Below are 19762 nucleotides of genomic sequence, written 5' to 3'. Positions count from 1 at the left end.
TGAGTAAGATAGAAGAGGCTACTTCTCATTATTATGATGAAAATGCTAATGAAAAGTTAAAAAATTGAAACAATTCCAGCAAATGTGGTTAAAAGATAGATGTCTGCAGGCCCTTAATTGGAAGGGAAACAGGGTAATAAGAATGAATATTCAGTGGGTACATATTGCAGAAAGGGGTCAATATAAAGCCCAGAAACTGTCATTTCACCATTTTTGCGCATTTTGAGAATTCAGAAAATAAAAAAGTACTCTAGATCATGAGATTATAGTCAAATAAATTCTTGTTGCCTCTTCTATTGATGGTCTCCTGTCCATGATCATTGCCAAGTCTGGTAGTGGGAATACAATACCTCTTTGCTCTCACTCTGTGAATTGTGCGTAGAAGAGATGGAGTTCACTTTAGATTCAACATAAATAAAAACTTCCTGGTGATTGGAGTTAACAAAAATGGAATGAGCTGCCACAAAGAGTTGTGAGTTCACCATCATTTAAGTTAGATGATCACTTGTTGGAAATGATTAATAATATGAGTAGAAAGTTAGACTAAATGACCTTTGATGTCCCTTCAAGTTCAGAGATTTCAGAGTGTTATGATTCTAAGATGGCTAGTGACTGTTTGGAATCAATCACCTGAACCTACAAAGAAAAACATGCCCACACATTTATTCTTCCATAGTCCATATGCAAGAGTGGTGTGAAGAATATAATGTTAAAAATATTCCTTTTGGAATAGGAGAAAAGGTCACCTTAGAAACTGGGATTATAAGATTTGTAGGACTGTCCAATGAGGGAATCTTATGAAACATGGGGCAATCTACCCCATGTATAGCACTGGTGGTAAGGTAGGAAAGACCAGGAAAATGCCCTAATGACTAGAGTTACCTTCATGAGTTCTTAGGGTTTAGTATAATCCATGGAGGACTCTGGCAGTCAATATTCTCTAACTGGAAGTGAAGGAAGAAACCCATATGTCTGAAACACCCAAGCTTTGAGGAGAGATAAAGGATTTGGGAATCTATCATCTTATTTGAGGATCTACAATCCTATAAATAATCTTGTGTTTCAAGATAAAAATCTCAAAGTTTAAAAGAACTTAAGGTTCATTTGGTGAGTGAATCTTCTCTATAATATCCTTAATATTTAAACATGAATCACTTCCATGCTTTTGTAGAGAATGCTCTCCCTCTTCATCTTTTATTCTTGGTACTTCTTACTACCTTCAAGGCTCAGCTCAGGTACCACCTCTTACTGGGGTCTTTCCTAATTTTCCCAGTTGTTTCAATTTTTCCCTGAACCCATCCTCCAATTGCTTCATACTTACTTATCTGTGTACATATGGTATAACCTTCCAATTGAATGTGAGGGAAGGGACTTAACTTTTCATTTTTGTTTCTCAAGTGTCTACCACAATGCCTACACACCATAAATATTTAATAAATGGTTCTTGAATGGAACTGAATATTCAGTGATGGGGAACTCATTATCTATTCTAGTGTATCCCATAGTGCTGCTGCATATCTCTGATTATTAGAAAGTCCTTCATCATATTGAATCTAAATCTGCCTACCCAAGAATAATGAATTTGGAATCACTGGATCTGGGCTCAAATTCTGATTCTGCTTACTACCTGTATGAACTTAAACAAACCAATTGACTTCCCTAAGCTTCAGTTTACTCCCTGGAAAATTATGGGGTAAGATTAGGTGATTTCTAAGATGTCTTATAGCTATAAGTCATAGGGTCCTTTGAAATTTCACTCATTTGCCCTATTCTGCCCTTTGGAGTTAATGTTTATTAGCTGCTAATGACATGCCCAGTCCTAGTTTAGGCCACGATCCACAAACTATTTTCTAAATTACCTAAACTCAGAGCTGCATGGACCTCATGGTTTTGAAGACCTTTGCTGATCACTTGGTAGCTTAGCCTTTTAAAAATGGAGGGCCAGTTGAACTAGGAATCTACTTTCTCTGGCTGAAACAGGTCAAGTTTTATCAGCCAAAAGGTGACCGGCTAAGCTAATGAAATCATCTGACTCTTAATAGCCTAATTCTAACTTACTTTGGTTAAATGTGCTGAAAATCACACCTCGCTTTCTTTTCTCATTAATTGGTCACTGATAATAATAATAGCACCTACCTCACAGAATTGTTGTGAGGATCAAATGAAATACATATAAAATTCCTTGCAAATCTTAAGGTTTCATATAAATGTCAGTTATAATTATTACTATTATTATTATTATACAACTACCATCTTTATTTTATCTGTCTACTTGAGGAAATAGAAGGGATTAAATATGAATTTGAAAATAGTGGAATCATATATGGAATTGAATTTTATTAATATCTGTTCCCCAAATCCTAGGGATCCTCAATACCTAGAAGAGATTAAGAAGACAGAAGAAAACCATAATTAAGGGAGTGGTGTTGTCCTCCAAAAGTTATGAGCTACACATTGCTTCCTTTTCTCTTTCTCCCTCTTTATCTGATTTCCCTTTCTCCCACCCAGTTTGGACTCCAAGAGACCTTCAGGCCAAATGGAATTCTAGCAGATTGCTAGATGAATACTTGCTGGAGATACTATAAATGGTATTCATGCCTTGGGTGGGAGTTGAATGAGATGGACTCTTCAACTCCTTCTAAGTCTAAGATTCTGTGATCCTGAGGAATGGGAAACCAAGCCAATGACAAATGTTTATAGAGCTCAGAGAGGTTTTCCACAGTCTCAAGACACTACCTCTCCTGAGTATTAGCAACTTGCACTATCTCTCCAAGCCTGCAGTGATCAAAAGGGCTTCTAGAAAGCAGAGACTGTCTCATTTTTAATTATTTTTGTCTTTGCATACACAGTGCCTAGTACAATGCCTGAGAAGCAGGAGACATTAAGTACTTGCTGATAAATTAAATGATCCTTACAAGAAAGGCTTCAGTGCTCAGGAAAGCCTTCCCTTATAGGAGTGGACAGGCCTGAAATCATCTTTAAAAAAACAATAAGAAAATATAGCCAAAACACAAATCCAGAGAATATTGCACAGCCATAGCTATATAAAGCTGGAGTCCCAACTGGCCTACCAAATCTTCTTTCTTCATACAAAGGTGATGTTCTGGTGCTTAGAGTACAACAATAACATGAGCCATGCTTAGCAAACTTTCAGAGACTTCCACTTGAATATTGACAATCTTAGATGTCCAGCTGTAAAACAGAGATACAACCAATTCCCTTTCGGAGCCAATCTGCAGGCACAGACAGACTGATAATTCTGTTGCCATAGTTTCTCAATAGCAATCCCTTAATGGTGTCACTCAGAAAATTAGGCTGTTCCTTTCTCTGTCCTAAAAATCATTCATTCTCCTGGATGATGGCCTGGGCAAATTTAAGCTTTCTGTAATAACAATTGAAACCCCCAAGGGCAGAAGACTGTTTTAATTTTCTTAATCATAAACAATACCCACAGAACAGACTTATAGTAGCCCCTCCTATTATAATGAAAGAAAGAACTCTAGGTTCCTGGAAAGAGGCTCCCCTCCCCCTTCATTTTCCATTTCCCAGGGTGCTGAATGTGATTTGAGGCTGTTGGGGGCAGCAGCATTTCTATGGAAGGAATAGGAGGACTCTTTGATTTGAACCTCAGTGGGAGAGATTCTGCTTTCAGCAATTATTGACCTGTTCTTTTACCCAGGAATTGTCTTATCTAGCATGATTCCAGAAGGAAGTTGAAAATAAAACGAGGCATGCAAAAGTATATTCAAGAGATATCAAATCATATCATGATCATTTCAAACTTTGAAATGTAGCCAGTGGGGCTGTCTGTTCTTTTATGTAGAAGAGTTTTAAGTATCCCTGAATGAGCTTATCAAGGACCATTTCTCCTTTCCTAAAAGAGAAACCAGGGAATGGAAACAGCAGTGACTGAGGAACCAGGAAACCTGGGTTCTGTTCTCTGTTCTACTGTTGATTAGCTATGTGACCTTAGGCAATCCCTGTATGCACCTCATTTTTCTAATTTGGAAAATGAAGGGTTTGGACAACATCAAATCTAAGGTAGTATCTGGTTACAACAATATCTAATTTTTCAGAAGGAGATAGAAAACATCTTTATTTCTATCATAAAAAATATTAGTATTTGAATACTACATAACTGTACTTAATTAACTTAATCATACAGTACTCATTTCCCAAGTTTCTTCCCTTCACCCACAAAAAAAACAGAAAATCCAGCTGGAAGGGAAAAAAAAGCAGGAAAAATGTACAAGTTAATTTGTTTCCCCTAGTTTTCCAAATGAACCTTGAGCCTTTAGAAGGCATAGCAGTTGCCTGTCAAAACCAAACCAAATTTTCAAATTTTTAGCACTATTCAAGTTTATACCATCAGGCTTTGAAAGGACTATGTAAAAAACTGAAGGCTGGCCCTATTTGTCAACTTTCATTTCTAGACCTTGGTGAAAACTAAATGATGAGCCAACCAGTATCTTGGCATAGCAGGGCCTAATTCTATCTACAAGGATAGGGAGAAGAAGCACACACAATTACTGGCTGTCCATACCAGCAGGATTCTGCTTCACACATGATTACCAGCACTCCTTCCACTTAGCAGGGTCAGGCCTCATGCTCATCAGCTGTTCAATCTTTGTGTTACTCAGAAGGTGAAGGCATAGACAACGCCTACCACCACGATATTCCCAATGGTGGCTATTATGGCAATCCATAATAAGATGGCATCATTGGAAGAACGAGGTGGGTCTTCCAGTTGGTTTGGCCCCGAAGTGGCTGTGTGGACATTGGCCGATGAGCTAAACAAGGAGTATTCAGTACTAAAGTCTTCATTTGGTGAATCCATAAAGGCCCCTCCCATAACAGGAATCTGTGGAGAAGGATGGGAAAGGATTAAGCAGAGTTTAAACATTCTGAGCAAATCACTTTGCCTTTGAATGTCTCGATTTTATCATCCTAAAAACGCTGATGATACCGGAACATGCTTTGGACTTGGAGTTAGGAGAGGTTTGGGTTTGAATCCCACTCCTGGCACACACTTATTAGATATATGATCATGGGCATCCTCAATCTCTCTGAGCCTTCGTTTCCTTATCCACAAAATGAAAATAATAATACATGCAATATCCACCCCACAGGGCTGTCATGAGACTCAAATGACATAACTGAAATGCTCTGTAAACTTTAAAGCTCTCTAGTCACTAGACTAGTCACTCTAGCACTAGCTCTTAGGAATGCTCTGAAAAAGTGCTTTTTGAACTTAAAAATTCTGTAAAATATGAGTTGCCATCCTTTATTTAAACTTAATGAGAACCTTTGCTTTATAAAAAGAGGCATTTTATAGCCCCTCAATCCTATGTGGAAAAATGAGATTGAGATTCAGATTGAAGATATGAAGCAGAATTCTGGAGATGGATCATAAGATCCAATTGTTAAATTTTCAGTCTGAGCCTCAGAAATCAACATACAAACTGGGCCTTGATTTATTACTTTATTAATTGTCTAGACTTAAGAAAGTGATGGAAAAAGTGTTAATAATGCAGATTAAACTTTCCTGGAGAACTGATTGTTAAACATTTACCAATATGCCCCTGAATACAGGTACAAATTTTCCACTATTAATAACTTTCCATTTTGGAGACAGCCCTGGAGTTGGGGAGAGAGATTGCTAATGATGGTAACAGTAATTCCATGACAGTTTAGTTTACTAAAAAGCTGTAAGAAAAGCTATGATAAACTGTAACTAGGAATATGGGGTATGGGAGATGCTGATATAGGAGTGATTACTCCTTTGCAGGGCAAATGTAAACTGGATACGGAAGTGATCCTGGAAATTTTAATCCTGAAAAGCCGGGAGTCCAGGTAGTTCATAGAGAGCTTAAGGAGAGATGCATATTCAAATTGTTGGGAAAGAAGGAGAGTAATTTGGGGGGAAGAGTAATTAAAAGGTCCATAGATGACAGCAATAAGGCTTTAAACAGGATGAAATTAATGTTAAAGGATAGATGGTAACAGAGGTAGGGTCCAAAAATGTCAGAAAAGGAAAAGGGGGAATGCTAATTTCTCCTTGCCCTGTGTGTCAGTGAAGCATGAGGGAAGGACTAGCCTGGTTTAGAGAGGGTGCCAAGAGATGTAGTATGTTGACCTAGGCTCACTCATCTAGAAAATGAAAGAGATGGACTAGATGTGCCATAATAATTATAATCATCATAATAACTCATTTATTTTATTCATTTAGCACTTTAAGTTTTGCAAGGTGCTATACATACACATATATTATTTTATTTGAACCTCACAACAATCCTGTGAGGTAGGTGCTATTGTTACCTTCATTTTACAGATGAGAAAACTAGAGGCAAGACAGGATCAGAAAGTCACAGAGCTAACTGGTATCTGAGGTATTTGAACTTAGGCTTTGATTCTAAGTTCAGTGCTACTCATTATGGCCTGAAAAATATTGTCTGTCTCCAAAAAGATATGGACTTCACATGGTAAGTTTTGATAGGAGGGAAAGACAGGTAAATGTTTGGTATATTCTCCAAAGATAAGAGGCCTGTGTGGGTACTGCTGGATGACCAGGAGCATAGGCACCTGGCGTAGTGATGGGGAGGGCACTGAATATGCAATGCATCTGCTTCATAATTCTTCCCAGAGTCAACCACATGCATGAAATCATAGTATTTTAGAGTGGGAAGGAACCTTGATCTAATTTCTTCATTTGTGAGATGAAAACACTATGTTGATGGCCTTTTGCCCCAAGACCTTGCTCTCTAAAAGTAACAATTACTCTGATAACTTATCTTTGCTAAGATAGGAGAGCTCTCTTTAGTTGGCATAGTGAATAGAACGTGAAACTTTGGACTCAGGAAGATTTGAGTTCAAATCTTCCCTCAGACACTTACTAACAGTGTGATCCTGGGTAAATCACTTAAATACTCAGCCTCAGTTCACTCATCCAAAAAATGGGTATAACTGTCCCTACTTTATAGACAATACAAAATTGTTATGTAAGCATCAAATGAGACAATATATGTAAAGCACTTTGCAAACCTTAAAGTGCCATATGAATGCTAGCTAGCACCATCATCATCATCATTATATTTGAAGGGTTGTCATGAGAAAGAGTGATTAGATCAGATGTTCCTTTTTTTTTGATTTGTTTTTTAAGGCAATTGGAGTTAAGTGACTTACCCAGGGTCACACAGCTAGTAAGTGTCAAGTGTTTGGTCTGAGGCCAGCTTTGACCTCAGGTCCTCCTGACTTCAGGGCCGGTGCTCTATCCACTGCAACATGTAGCTGCCCCCTAGATCAGATGTTCTTAACCTTTTGGGGTGTCACGGACCCCTTTGGTAGTATGGTAAAGTTGGTGGGGCCATAATCAGAATAATGCTTTTAAATGCATAAAATGAAAACATGGGATATAAAGGAAACCAGAGGTTAGTGAAAATAAAGATGTAATCCTCCCCAGTCCAAGTTCATAGGCCCACTGAAATCTATCCACCTAGTTAAGAGCCTCTGCTCTAGACTCAGAGTCCCCAGCTATGTAAGCCTTGGCAAGGAATGAAAAACTTTCTTCTTTCAATTGCACTTAACTAAAGACATCCTTGGGTATAAAAAGAAACCCATCCTATATAATAAATGATGGCATCATAACAAACAAAAGGAGGCACAAAAAGAGCTACCCTCCCACAAGTTTTGAGGATTCACAAGTACAGTATAAGTCAGGTGGCAGGAAAGGAGAAAACAAAATAATGTTAATAAGAATAGTTTATGCTTCTGTAACATTTTAAGACTTACAAATTACTTTCCATGTAGCTTTCTACATGCTTTCTAGCCTATGAATTACATGAAAGTATTATTATACTCATTTTATGGCTAAGGAAATCAAGACCCAGAGAGGTTGAGTGATGTGCCTAATGGCATACAGCTAGTGCTAAAGCTAGGAATAGAATCCAGGTTCCTTAACTGATCATTGAGGGCTTTTCCTTTTTTCACCAATACATTGCTAGGGAGAAGGAAAGAACCTGCTATAGAAGAAAGAACACTGACTCTGGATCTTTCTCCTTTTTTTCCCCTTCCCCAAAATGTGAGCATTTCTCCCTTTCACCAAAGGCTTACTTCAGCTCTCTTCTCCTTATTTTTATGCTTTCTCCATTGACAAACTGACAGTTCCAATGATCATCTTTATTCATGTCATTCCTGAGTGCTATCTCAATATCTCAATATCCCATATCTCAATCATCAGTGCTGATCTGTCCCCAGACTGCAGCCCCACACTTTTAACTATTCATCAGGGATTTCTACATGGATGTTCCATTGACACAGCAAACTCAACCTGTCCCAAACTGAACTCATTTGCTCCCTGTCCCATCCCCTAGCATTAAATAGGGAAGGGAGCATGAGAGCCCTTTAAATTATCTGAAGAGAGTAATTGCTTCCTCCATGAATCTTTTCTTCACCAAGCTAAACATTCCTAATTCCTTTACCTGATCATCAAGTGACATGGCCATCAACCTGGCTCTGGCTACTTTCTCCTCCTTTCTTTATCTGTTCCTTGGCAAACCAACTCAACTCTATACTATCCTCTCCTCTAAGAATTTCTCACCCTCTCATCCTGTCACAGACCACATTGCCAAATCTCAATCTGGAATTCCAAAGCACTGGAATCTGACTCATTTCCTTTTATTTAAATGTTGTTGAATGGATATGTTTACATATACATACATATACCCATACACATACATATACGTACGTACATAAATACACACACATATATGTGTGTGTGTGTATGTATGTGTATACACACACACACACACACACACACTCACACACACACACATATATATGAGAGAGAGAGAGAGAGAATCCATACTAACTGGGTCCGCTACAAATTTATGTTACATAATCTCAAATGCTCACTAATTTCAACAGGGAATCCTTTTACACCTCCCTGATTGATACAATATCCCATTCACTACAGTGACTATTATAAACCTTCTCATCCCTTCTCATGCCTCCCTAGGCATTTCTTCCTTTCACCCCCTCATTTAAAGTCCTCACTTCATAGGTCACCTAAAAAATTAAGGCCATTTGCAAAAAGCTTCCTTTTCAGTCCTCCTCCTCATATCCCATCACTCAAACATTTCCCCCATGATCTCCTTCTTCACCCTTGCCTAACACAATGAAGTAGCACTTTTCCTTACCAAGACAAACCCTTCTACATGCATCCCTCATCCAATTTCCTCATTTATTTTCCAGCAGGTTGCCATTACTGTCATCTCCACCCCCTTTCTAATCTTTACTCTTTCCTAATCTACTGGTTCTCTTCTCTGCTGCCTATAAAAATGTTCATGTCTCCTCTATCCTTAAAAAGCCCTTACTTGATTCAATGATCTCCATTAGCTATCATCCTCTATCTCTCCTCCCCTCCTTGATTGAATGCCTTGAGAAAATTGTCTATACTAGGTACCTCTACTTTCTCTCTTCTCAGTCACTTCTCAATCATTTGCAATCAACCTTCTGCCTTCATCATTCAAATTGATCTCTTTAATGTTACCAGTGATCTCTTAATCAACAGACCTGATCATCTTTCCTTAGTCCTTATCCTTCTCTATCTCCCTTATTTGATGCTCATGACCACCCTCTAGTCCTGGAGAGTCTCTCTTCTATGGATTATGATGCTGCTCTCCTGGTTCTCCTCTTACCAATCTGATTGTTTCTTCTTAGTATCCTTTTGTTGGAACTTTATATTAGGTCATGTCCCAATCCACTCACTGCTAGTACTTTCTCTCTGAGATTTTTTCATATAATTCTATGTATCTTGTATGAATAATGTTGTTTCCATGTTGTCTACCCCTACTCCATTAGAATGTAAATTCCTTGAGGGCAATGACCATACATTTTCATTTTTTTTGTGTCCTGAGTGCTTAGTACAGTGTCTGGAACAGAGTAAGTGCTTAATAACATAGATTCAAGGTTCTTCACCATTCTGGTTGTCTTCCCATGAGTGTCTTTTAGCTTATCAATATCCTATCCTTCATAAACTTGTGACCCAGAACTGAATGAAAACATGCAAGATGTGGTTTGATCAAGGCAGAGGACTGGTATTGTCATGTCTTCATAACTTTTTGATTGCCATATCACACTTTTTATTCCTAAAGAGCTTTCCAGATCTATTTCAAACTGCTGATTAACCATGCCTCTCCCCATCTTATACTTGTGAAGTTAGTATTTTGAACCTAGGGGAAAGCCGTATATTCATCCTTTAATAGGTTTCATCCTATTAGATTTAGTCTAATGTTCTGGCCTGCTTGAGATCCTTTTGCATCTTGAATCTCTCATCCAGTATTTTGGCTCTTCTTATCAGCTCTGTATCATTGGCAAATTTAGTGAGACTGCCATGGACGCCTTTATCTGAGTCATTGATAACAATGTTGAAAGGACAGCAGATCTTTCAGATGAGTCTATATTAATCATTCTAACAATATTTATTAAGCACTATATGACATGCACTGTGCTAAGCATCAGAGATAAAAAAAATCAAAACGGAGTGCTTTAATGTAGAAGACAACATGAACACACACAAGTATATTCAGAATAAATATGTAGAGAAAAAATGCAAAATAGGGTAGAGAAAGTATTAACATTAAGGTTAGAGATTAGGAAAAACTTTATATAGAAAGTGAGTTGTGTCTTGAATGAAGTGAGGAACCCTATGCATTAGAAGTGGAAGCAGTACATTCCAGGCATGGGAGTGGGTGTGGGTTGACCAGAACAAAGGTATGTAGATGGGAGATGGAAAACTATCTTTGAGAAATGAAGAAAAGGCCAGTTTGATTGGACCACAGAATATATGATTGACAGTAATCCATAATGAAGCTGGAGAGGTAGGTTAGTGCCAGGTTGTAAAAGGTGTTAGAGGGTTAAATAGAAAAGATTATACTTGATCCTAGAGGAAATAGGGAGCAACTAGGATTTATTGAAAATCAGCGTGACATGGTCATGGCTGCATTTTAATTTTTTTTTCTTTTTTTGAGACTGAGTCTTCTAACCTTTCCCAGACTAGAAGTGCAGTGGCCATTCATGGGGCCCAATCCCAATGCTAATTGTTATAGAAGCTTTAACCTGCTCCTTTTCCCCCTAGTATGGACTGATTTGCTCCTATTTAGGTGGTCTGGCAGCCCTCCAATACCAGGGCTCACCATATTAGTGAGGATATAAGATTTACACTAGCTCTACTAGTGTTGAATCTCAACATCAGATTCAGCATCTCCCAGTAGAAAGTATCTGAACTTAAAGAAAAATCTCTAGCAGGGGTGCTAAGGTTTTTATTTGAATCGGGGACACCAATTAGATGGCCATAGCAATTGTTTGGGTGAATGGTGCTGAAGGCCTGAACTAAGGTGGTAGATGTGAAAGCAGAGATAAGGGGATTGGATGTGAGAGTGTTGTAGAGGTAGAGAAGAACTGATTTGGCAATGAATCAGATATGTGAGGTGATGGAGAATGAGTTGCCAAGGATAAAACCTAGGTTACAACCCTAGGAGAATGAAAGAATAGTGGTGCCACCAAAAGAAATAGGAAAGTTTGGGAAAGGGGTGAGATTGAGGAAAAGATAATAAGGCTATTTTGAACATGGATAGAGGGAGGGAATAGAAAGGAATATGCATTTGTATAGTGCCTATTATGAGCCAGGTATTGTGCTAAGTGCTTTTCACAAATATTATCTCATTCAATCCTCACATCAATCCTTCAATGTAAGTGCTATAATTATTCCCGTTTTATAGTTGAGAAAACTGATGCAAACAGAGGTTAAATGATGTGCCCAGGGTGCTAGCAAGTAGTTGAGGTCAGATTTGAACTCATTGATTCCAGTCCCAGAACTCTAGCCACTATTCTACCAGCTGCCTTTTAAGGAAAGAGAGAGAGAGAGAGACAGACAGAGAGACAGAGACAGACAGAGACAGAGAAAGACAGAGAAAGAAAGATGCAGAGACAGAAAGAGACACACACAGAGACAGAGACACAGAGAGAGACACAGAGACACAGAGAGAGACACAGACACACAGAGAGAGAGGAGAGAGAAGAAGAGAAGAAAAGAGAAAAGAAGAGGATCCAGGACAGAACCTTGGGGGACATCCACAGTTAGAGCCAGGAAAGGAAAGTGAAGGAGTAGCCAGATAGGTAGGAGAAAATAGTGCTACATAAAGCAAGAAATTATATAGGAGAAGAGGATGTAAATAGTTTCAAATGTTGCAAAAAATGTCAAGAAGGATGAAGACTGAATAAAGACCATCATATTCAACAATTAAGAGATCTTTGGTAACTGTGAAAAGAGCAACTGATTGACAAGGTTAGAAGCCAGACTCCCAAGGATAAGGATAAGTCAAAGGAGAGGAAGTGGAATCAATGAGTGTACACAGATTATTTTTCTAGGAATTTGGCTGAAAAAGGGAGAACAGATTTAGGATGTTAGCTTGATAGGATATTTACTGAAGGAAAAACTTGGATATGTTTGAAAGCAACAGTTGTTCAGTTGTTTTTCAGTTGTGTCCAAAGCTTTGTGACCACATTGGGATTTTCTTGGCAAAGATACTGGAGTGGTTTTGCCGTTTCCTTCTCAGCTTATTTTACAGATGAGAAAACTGAGGGGAGAAGAGTTAAGTGACTTGCCAATGGTCACACAGCTAGTAAGTGTCTGAGGCTAGATTTGAACTAAGGAAGATGAGTCTTCCTGACTCTAGGCTGTAACCACTGTAGCACCTACCTGCCCCTGAAAGGAGCAGAGGAGTAAGTAAACAGGAAGACATTGAAGTTGGATATAAGTGGGAGGATAGGAGAGGAAAAGAATGCAATCTGCTAGAGATATAAGGGAACAGGATCAAGGACATGGGTAGAAGAGCTGGTCTTGGCAAGAAGAGTCACTTTATTATTAGCAACTGGAAGAAAAGAGGAGAGATAGATGTCAAGGGGTTTTGAGATGAAGAGGAGAGAAGAGAGAGCATGGTAAATGAACTCAAATTTTTCACTAAAGTAAGATGTGAGGTCCTCCTCATCTGAAACAGAGGGGAGAGGAAGTGTGGGAGGTTGTAAGAGAGAAGAGAAAGTTTAGGACAACTTCTGTAGAGAATGGGATTGGGAATCAGTTAAGGAGAAGCAAAAGGATTGTTTGTTGCATGGAAGGCTTAGTTAACAATAGGTAACAAATTTGTAATGTACCCAATCAGCTCAGTTGTATGACTTTCTCTAGCTCTATTCAACAGCACTTGAGAGGAGACATAAAATAGAAGTGAAATTATGTTGGGGTTTAGTAAAAGATGGGTGGTGGTGATAGGGCAAGGTGGGAAGGGATTGGACAATAGAAGATAGTACAGTATTGAACTGGTTAACTATAGAGTTGAGATTTGGAAGAGGAGGATGTGAAATTAGAGCAGGAACAATGGCCTGAGAAAATACTGAAATGTGGAGGAATTGGATTCTGTTTTTCTATCATTCATTCATTACGTTCTGCCATTTTGACAATGTTGCCCCTTGACATTGAAAAGGTCTGGCTCAGAAATTCTTTACCGGACTTGACCTAATAAACATCTCTCTGAGAGCTGCCTCAGAATATACTTATACTTATTGAAGGGGGCAGTTGAATCCAACACTAGACACAAGACAATTTGACCTTCGGTTCACTGTTGCCTTGTCACAACAAATCTAATGTTTAACAATTAAGATAGTCACATCACACCATGATTAAGATTCTTCAACTTCACAAACCCATAGCAAAAATAAGCATAACTCACAGAATCCTTAAGCTGGAAAGTGATCTAATTCAATTAATACTCTGTTTGAGAGGCAGTGTGGTTGGTATAATGGGAAAAACAGACTTGGAACTGGTAAATGTGTGTTCAAATTCCCCTTTTTCATTTAGATGTTATGTGACCTTAGGTAAGTCATTTAACTTTTCTTGGCCTCAGGTGCTTCCTTTGTAAAATGAGGGACCTGGATTAGTTGGCCTCTGAGGTCTACATCTATGATATTATGACCTGCAAAGAGGGAGAATTCACTCCCTCTGGAGGTATCCCAATACACTTTGAGATAGCTCTAATTGTTAGAAAGTTTATCCTTGCATGACACTGTGAAGGTTCTTATGATTTTCTTAATAATTTATATGGTATGTGTAATGAATGTACTAATAGATTAAACTTTTCAGAATTACCTTTTCTAACTTGTGAGTCAGACTCACAATGAAGCTTGAAATGCTCAATCAAACCCTTGACAATGCTTTATCTCATACATTCTTGAATATGTGTGCCGTAAGTGAAGCAAATCGGACGTTGTAGAACTTGTTCCCATCACAGAACTCTGGTCCTGTGACCCACCAAATAATGGCCCTCAAAGACTTGAGCAATATTGCTCCCATAGGACTCCAGAATTGTTGTATTGTCTTCCACTTGTGGGCTGGTCATGGGAAACCACTTAAGCCCTGGGAAAAGATTATTTGTAAACCACCTTCCCCTGCCCCCATTCCCATTGTGATTTATGTATATAATCTCCGCCTTCACTTCAGCAAGGTGGAATTCTGATCAGGAGAATTCCCAATTTGTGAATCTGTTCCTCATAATGAAACTAATTAATTAAAAGGCTACCTGATTACTGGCACTTTGTCTCTGGCCTGCTGTTTGGTCATTCTCAGGTCTCCCACTGGAGACAAAGACAATACATGAAATCCTCTTTTGCAAACTTGAAGACTGCCATATATCCCTAAATTTTATCTTCTCCAGCATAAACATTTCTTTTTCCTTCAACCAGTTATTTTATGGCATGTTCTCCAGCTCTCTCACCATCCTGGTTGCCTTCCTCTAAAATATTCTGAATTCCTAAATGTGGTGCCCAGAACTGATGTGGCCTACAAAGTTCAGAGTACAGTAGAGCTATTGTGGAGAGCATGCCTTTCTTAATATGAGGAAAAGAAACCAGTCCAATTTATGTTGAAAAGTAAGTAAAGGGATTTAGAGTTATTGATAACCTTTAAGGTCAAGTAGTCTAGTGATTTCTAAACTTTTTCATTGTGCACCCTATCAGTAAAAAAAAAAAAAGTTTTGATCACTTTCTCCAATGGATGGTTATGGTATATAAATTATATAATTACATAAATTATAAAACACATGGAAATAGATATTTAAAAGGATGACATAAAGATGGAATGTATAGCATTTTTGTTTCATTGTGTTAGTGGTACAAAAGCCCTTCTTACTCTCACTAAAATATTATTAACTAGTTAACTAATTAATTAGTTAATTATATTAACTATAAATAATATTTTTAGTGACAGTAATGTGATTGAATAGGCTTTATTATTTTTGAAAAGTTACTGTGTATATTTTGAGAGACAGGATGAACTTATAACTAGTAACTATTTATTAGTAATTAATTATTCAGTTAATTTAATCAATATTGCTAGTCAAACAGGGATGTTTGATATAGATAGACCTCATGTTAAAACTTATATAGAAAATATATCATTTATCTTTCAATAAAAAGACAATAATCAAATAACAGGTCAGAAGGGTCAATTGAAGTAACAGTTTTTCAGGAGTCATGTATCTGTATATAGGTATTCACCATTACACAACACAAAAACAACAAAATTGTCTTTGCACTTCAGTAAAATGTGTTCTCTATAAATCCATTCTGCTTTCTTTACCTGGTTCTACTTAATGGATGGTGTCATACTTTAATTTCCTATTCATGTTCACTTGTTTTAGTTGTGTATTTATGTAAGTGTGAAGAAGGTCAGTTTGACTAAACTGTAGAATGCAGGAAATAAAGTAATAAATAGTAAAGTAGGAAAGATAGGTTAGGGCCAAGTTGTAAAGGTCTTTAAATGCCAAATAGATATTCGAGCATTAGTAGAGAGCCACTGGGGTTTATTGAGTAGGTTAGACACATGGTCAGATGTGGGCTCTATCACATGTTATTCATTTTGGCAGTTGTGTGGATAATGAATTGGAGAGAGGAGAAACCTGGGAGGAGACTAATTCAGAGACTATTGCAATTTTCCAGGTGAGAGGTGATGAGAACCTGAACTAGAGTTGCTGTGTGAATAGGGAGAAGAGGACAGATATGGGAGATTTGGGGGAGATAGAATTGGCAGAATTTGAAAACTGCTTGACTATGTGAGGTGAGTGAGGAATTGAGGATGACACGTAATTATGAAATTGAGAGACTAGAAGGATCTGCCCTTGACAGAAATGACAGAAATTTAGAAGAGGATTGAGTTTGAGGGGCAAGACAAGGAAATGAAATCTTTGATGTAGCTAGCAAGCTTTCCATGGCTGATCACCCAGTGCAACTCACTCTGTCCCACTCAGAACAAAAAAGGAGGGAGGAAGGGAGTATTCTCAGTCACAGATTAATACTCTGGAATGTGATGGCCCAGACACCCTCATTTGAAAGATAAAAATCTGACGGCCAACGAGGAAGTGACTTGCCCAAGGGCTTTCAGGTGAATGTCAAAGACTACATTTGAACCCAAGTCCTTTGACTTCTAATATTGTCCTTTTGCATTTGATTTTTAGAGTGACTCAAGAAGAAAAGAAATTGCTTTCAAACAAGCAGAATATTATCAGGGAACAGAATGAATTTTTAATCAGATGGGCATATTTTATGCCTTAGGGACATTTTTTGAAATTTCTAAAACATATGGGCCAACACACAAGAAACATTCAGATGGATGAAATAACAGAAAAAGCATCAAATTTAGAGTCAGAAGACCTAATATGAGCCCTTGCTCTGCCCCTCAGTACTTGTGTGACTTTGGACAAGTCATTTCACCTCTCCAGTCCCCAATTTCCTCATCTATTCCACAGGATGTTATGGGGATTGAATAAGTTAGTATGTGCAAATTGCTATGTAACAGTAAAGTGCTATGGTCTTTTGAACAATTATAATTAATAACATTAATTATTTGATCACCTAGAGGCAGCAGAATTAGGTTCAAGTATTGAATGCACTTAAAATGCAAGATATTCATTACTGTAATATTATCACTTAACTCCCAGAATGATTATGGGAAAATCACTTATGATCCTCTAAGCCTCAGCTTCTTCATGTGTAGAATGCTTCTATCATCTGAATATACAAATCAAAATTTTAAATTCTAAGTGAGCAAACACAATTGGGGAAGAAATAAAACTTCTGGTTTTGAAAAGGATGTTTAACAGGAAGTATCCTCAGATCCACAAAAATAAAATGACATCAATATAATTATGAGTATAATATTACAAAAATAAAATAATATGCTCACATTTTTATTATGCTTAAAGATTTATGAAGTGTTTTCCTCATAACAAGGGGAGGTACTATTCTAAATAATTTTATAAATGAAGGCACTGAGAATCAAAATGCTCATGGTTCTCAAGATAGTAATTGGCATAATCAGAATTTAAATCTAGATCTCCTGACTCTGTGCTCTTTCATAGCATTTCAGAGTTGACCCCAGAGACCATTTAGTTCAATTGGTACTCAATTCATGAATCCTGTTTATGATGTGCACAACAAGTAGTATTCCTCCGTAAAGACCTCCAGCGATGGGAACTCACTACTCCCAAGTCACCTACTCCTACCTTAGGCAAACATTTTCAGGGAAGGAAGTTAACATGGGAAAAGTTCAGCAGGGAAAACCAAATAACTTCACATCCAGAACTACACTTAGGGACAGAATGTTAGAGTTGGAAGAGACCTCAGCATTAATCCACTTCAGCCTATTCTCAGAAGGAATCCTCACTATGACATGCAAGATAAGTAGTCATCCAGCCACTACTTAAAAACCTCCAATGAGGGGGCCACCACTACCTCCCAAAGCATCCATTATGCTTCCAGAAGTCTTCAGTTACCAGGAAGATTTTCATGCCATCAAGCCTAAATTTGTCTTTTTTGCAACTTTTCCTGGTTTGGTTCCTTGGGGCCAAACAGAGCATATCTAATTCCTCTTTGCATAGTAACCCTTTAAATATTTGAATATGTCGTCTCCAAGTCATCTCATCTTTAAGTTAAGCACCCCAGTTCCTTTAACCTATTTTCATAGGCCATGAACTTAAGGTCCTTTACTATCCTGGTTTCTTTCTTCTGGGCAACCTCTAGTATATTGCTACCCTTAAACTGTGGCACACAGAACCCTGCACAATACTATAATTGAGGTCTGATAAGGGAAGAGTACAGAGGGTCTATCTACTTATTCCTAGAAACTATAGCTCTATCAATGTAGTCCAAGGTTCCATTATTTTTTCTGGCTATCACATCACACTGTTGACTCTTAATTTTAGTTTGTGGTACCCTAAAACTTTGTCTTTTTTTTTCAGATAAACTGCCCTTAACTATGCATTCTCCATCCTGTACTTATGCAACTGATTTCCCTACAACTCACTCAAAAAATTAAAACCATCTTTGAGTGATGAAGACAACTCATTGGGATTATTACATTCAATTGTGGATGTCAACTCTTAGGAAGGACAGGGATAGAAAGCATTTAGGAGAGGGTAAACAGAAAGTTGAAGGGTATCACAATTGTGCCACATGAGGATCTGTTGAAGGAACTGAAGATGTTTAGCCTGGCAAAGAAGACATGATAACTGTCTTCAAATTTGAAGGATTGTCACATAGAAGAGGGATTAGGATTGTTGTGCCTGGCCATAAAGGGCAGAACTTTGAGTGATGGATAGAAGTTACAGAGAAACAGGTTTGGGCCTGATGATAGAGAAAACTTCCTCAAAATTAGAGCCACCCAAAAGGGAAACTGTCTGCTTCAAGAAATATGAAGTTCACCCTTTAAGCAAAAGCTGAGTGACCATTTAATGGCAGGGTTATAAAAGGGATTCTTGGTCCAGTAAGGACTAGACTAAGGACAGGATTAGATGGATAGATAGGTAGATAGATAGAGCAAGCCAGCATTTATTAAGCACTTAAATGACAGGCACTGTGCTAAGAACAAAATACAAATAAAAGCAAGATGGTCTCTGCCCACAAGGAACTTACATTCTAATGGGGGAAGACAATATATAAAGGAGTGCTGGAAGGGGGGAGGTAAGACATAAGGGCATGGTGAGGAGACAGGAAGTGATGTGGAGTACTGGGCTCTGGTAAGATAAGGCAGAAAAAGCCCTCGCTTATCAGAGTTAGGAGACCCAAGGGTAGAGTCCAAGGTTCTCGTGGGAGGAAAATGAAGATGAAGATGATGCCTGAAGGTAGACAGTATGGTGAGGAGATTATTAAGAAGACTAAATGGCCTCTACAATTCCTTTGAAATTCCGAGATTCTATTAGTCTGTGAGACACAATAGATCATATACTGAAACTTGCCTATTTGTGGATAAGTCTTTCTGAAGTGAGCACTTCAAGCTCACTTCAAGCTGAACAGAATGAAAAAAAATCTCAACTTAATTAGAAACTTGTTTTGCTATCTTTCTTTGTTGTTCAAAATCATGAAAGAACCCTGGATTTAAAGTAAGAAGACCTTAGTTTGAGTACTGGGTCTGCCACTTATCAAAGATGAAATCTTTGATAAGTCACTTTATCTCCATGAGCTTCAGTTTTCTTTCATTTAAAGTAGGAATATTATGAAGTGGTACCAGTACCCATCTCACAATGTATTTTTACATGTATGTATTTGTAAAGTACTTTTACAAACTGTAAGCATAAAGTGCTTTATAAATATCAGCTATTATTATCATTAAGATATTATCTTATTAATAATATCAACAAGACATTTATATAGCATTTTGTGA

The 19762-nt window shown here is 37.9% G+C and overlaps 1 protein-coding gene across 1 annotated transcript in view; it reads right to left on the bottom strand.

The window, feature by feature from the left end:
- Positions 1-4354: 4354 nt before the first annotated feature.
- Positions 4355-19762, bottom strand: part of CUNH14orf132 (chromosome unknown C14orf132 homolog) — a 47547-nt gene continuing 32139 nt past the window's right edge. Inside the window, exon 2 of the mRNA XM_027849029.1 lies at positions 4355-4861. Within this exon, the coding sequence (XP_027704830.1) occupies positions 4637-4861 (225 nt within the window). The 3' untranslated portion in view covers positions 4355-4636. The remainder of the gene's footprint in view (positions 4862-19762) is intronic.

Source organism: Vombatus ursinus, unplaced genomic scaffold, assembly GCF_900497805.2.
Source record: "Vombatus ursinus unplaced genomic scaffold, bare-nosed wombat genome assembly UNPS02007284.1, whole genome shotgun sequence".
NCBI classification, from domain to species: Eukaryota; Metazoa; Chordata; class Mammalia; order Diprotodontia; family Vombatidae; genus Vombatus; species Vombatus ursinus.
The sequence above is the reverse complement of the archived record's forward strand: the minus strand, read 5'-3'. Positions and strand labels throughout refer to the sequence as shown.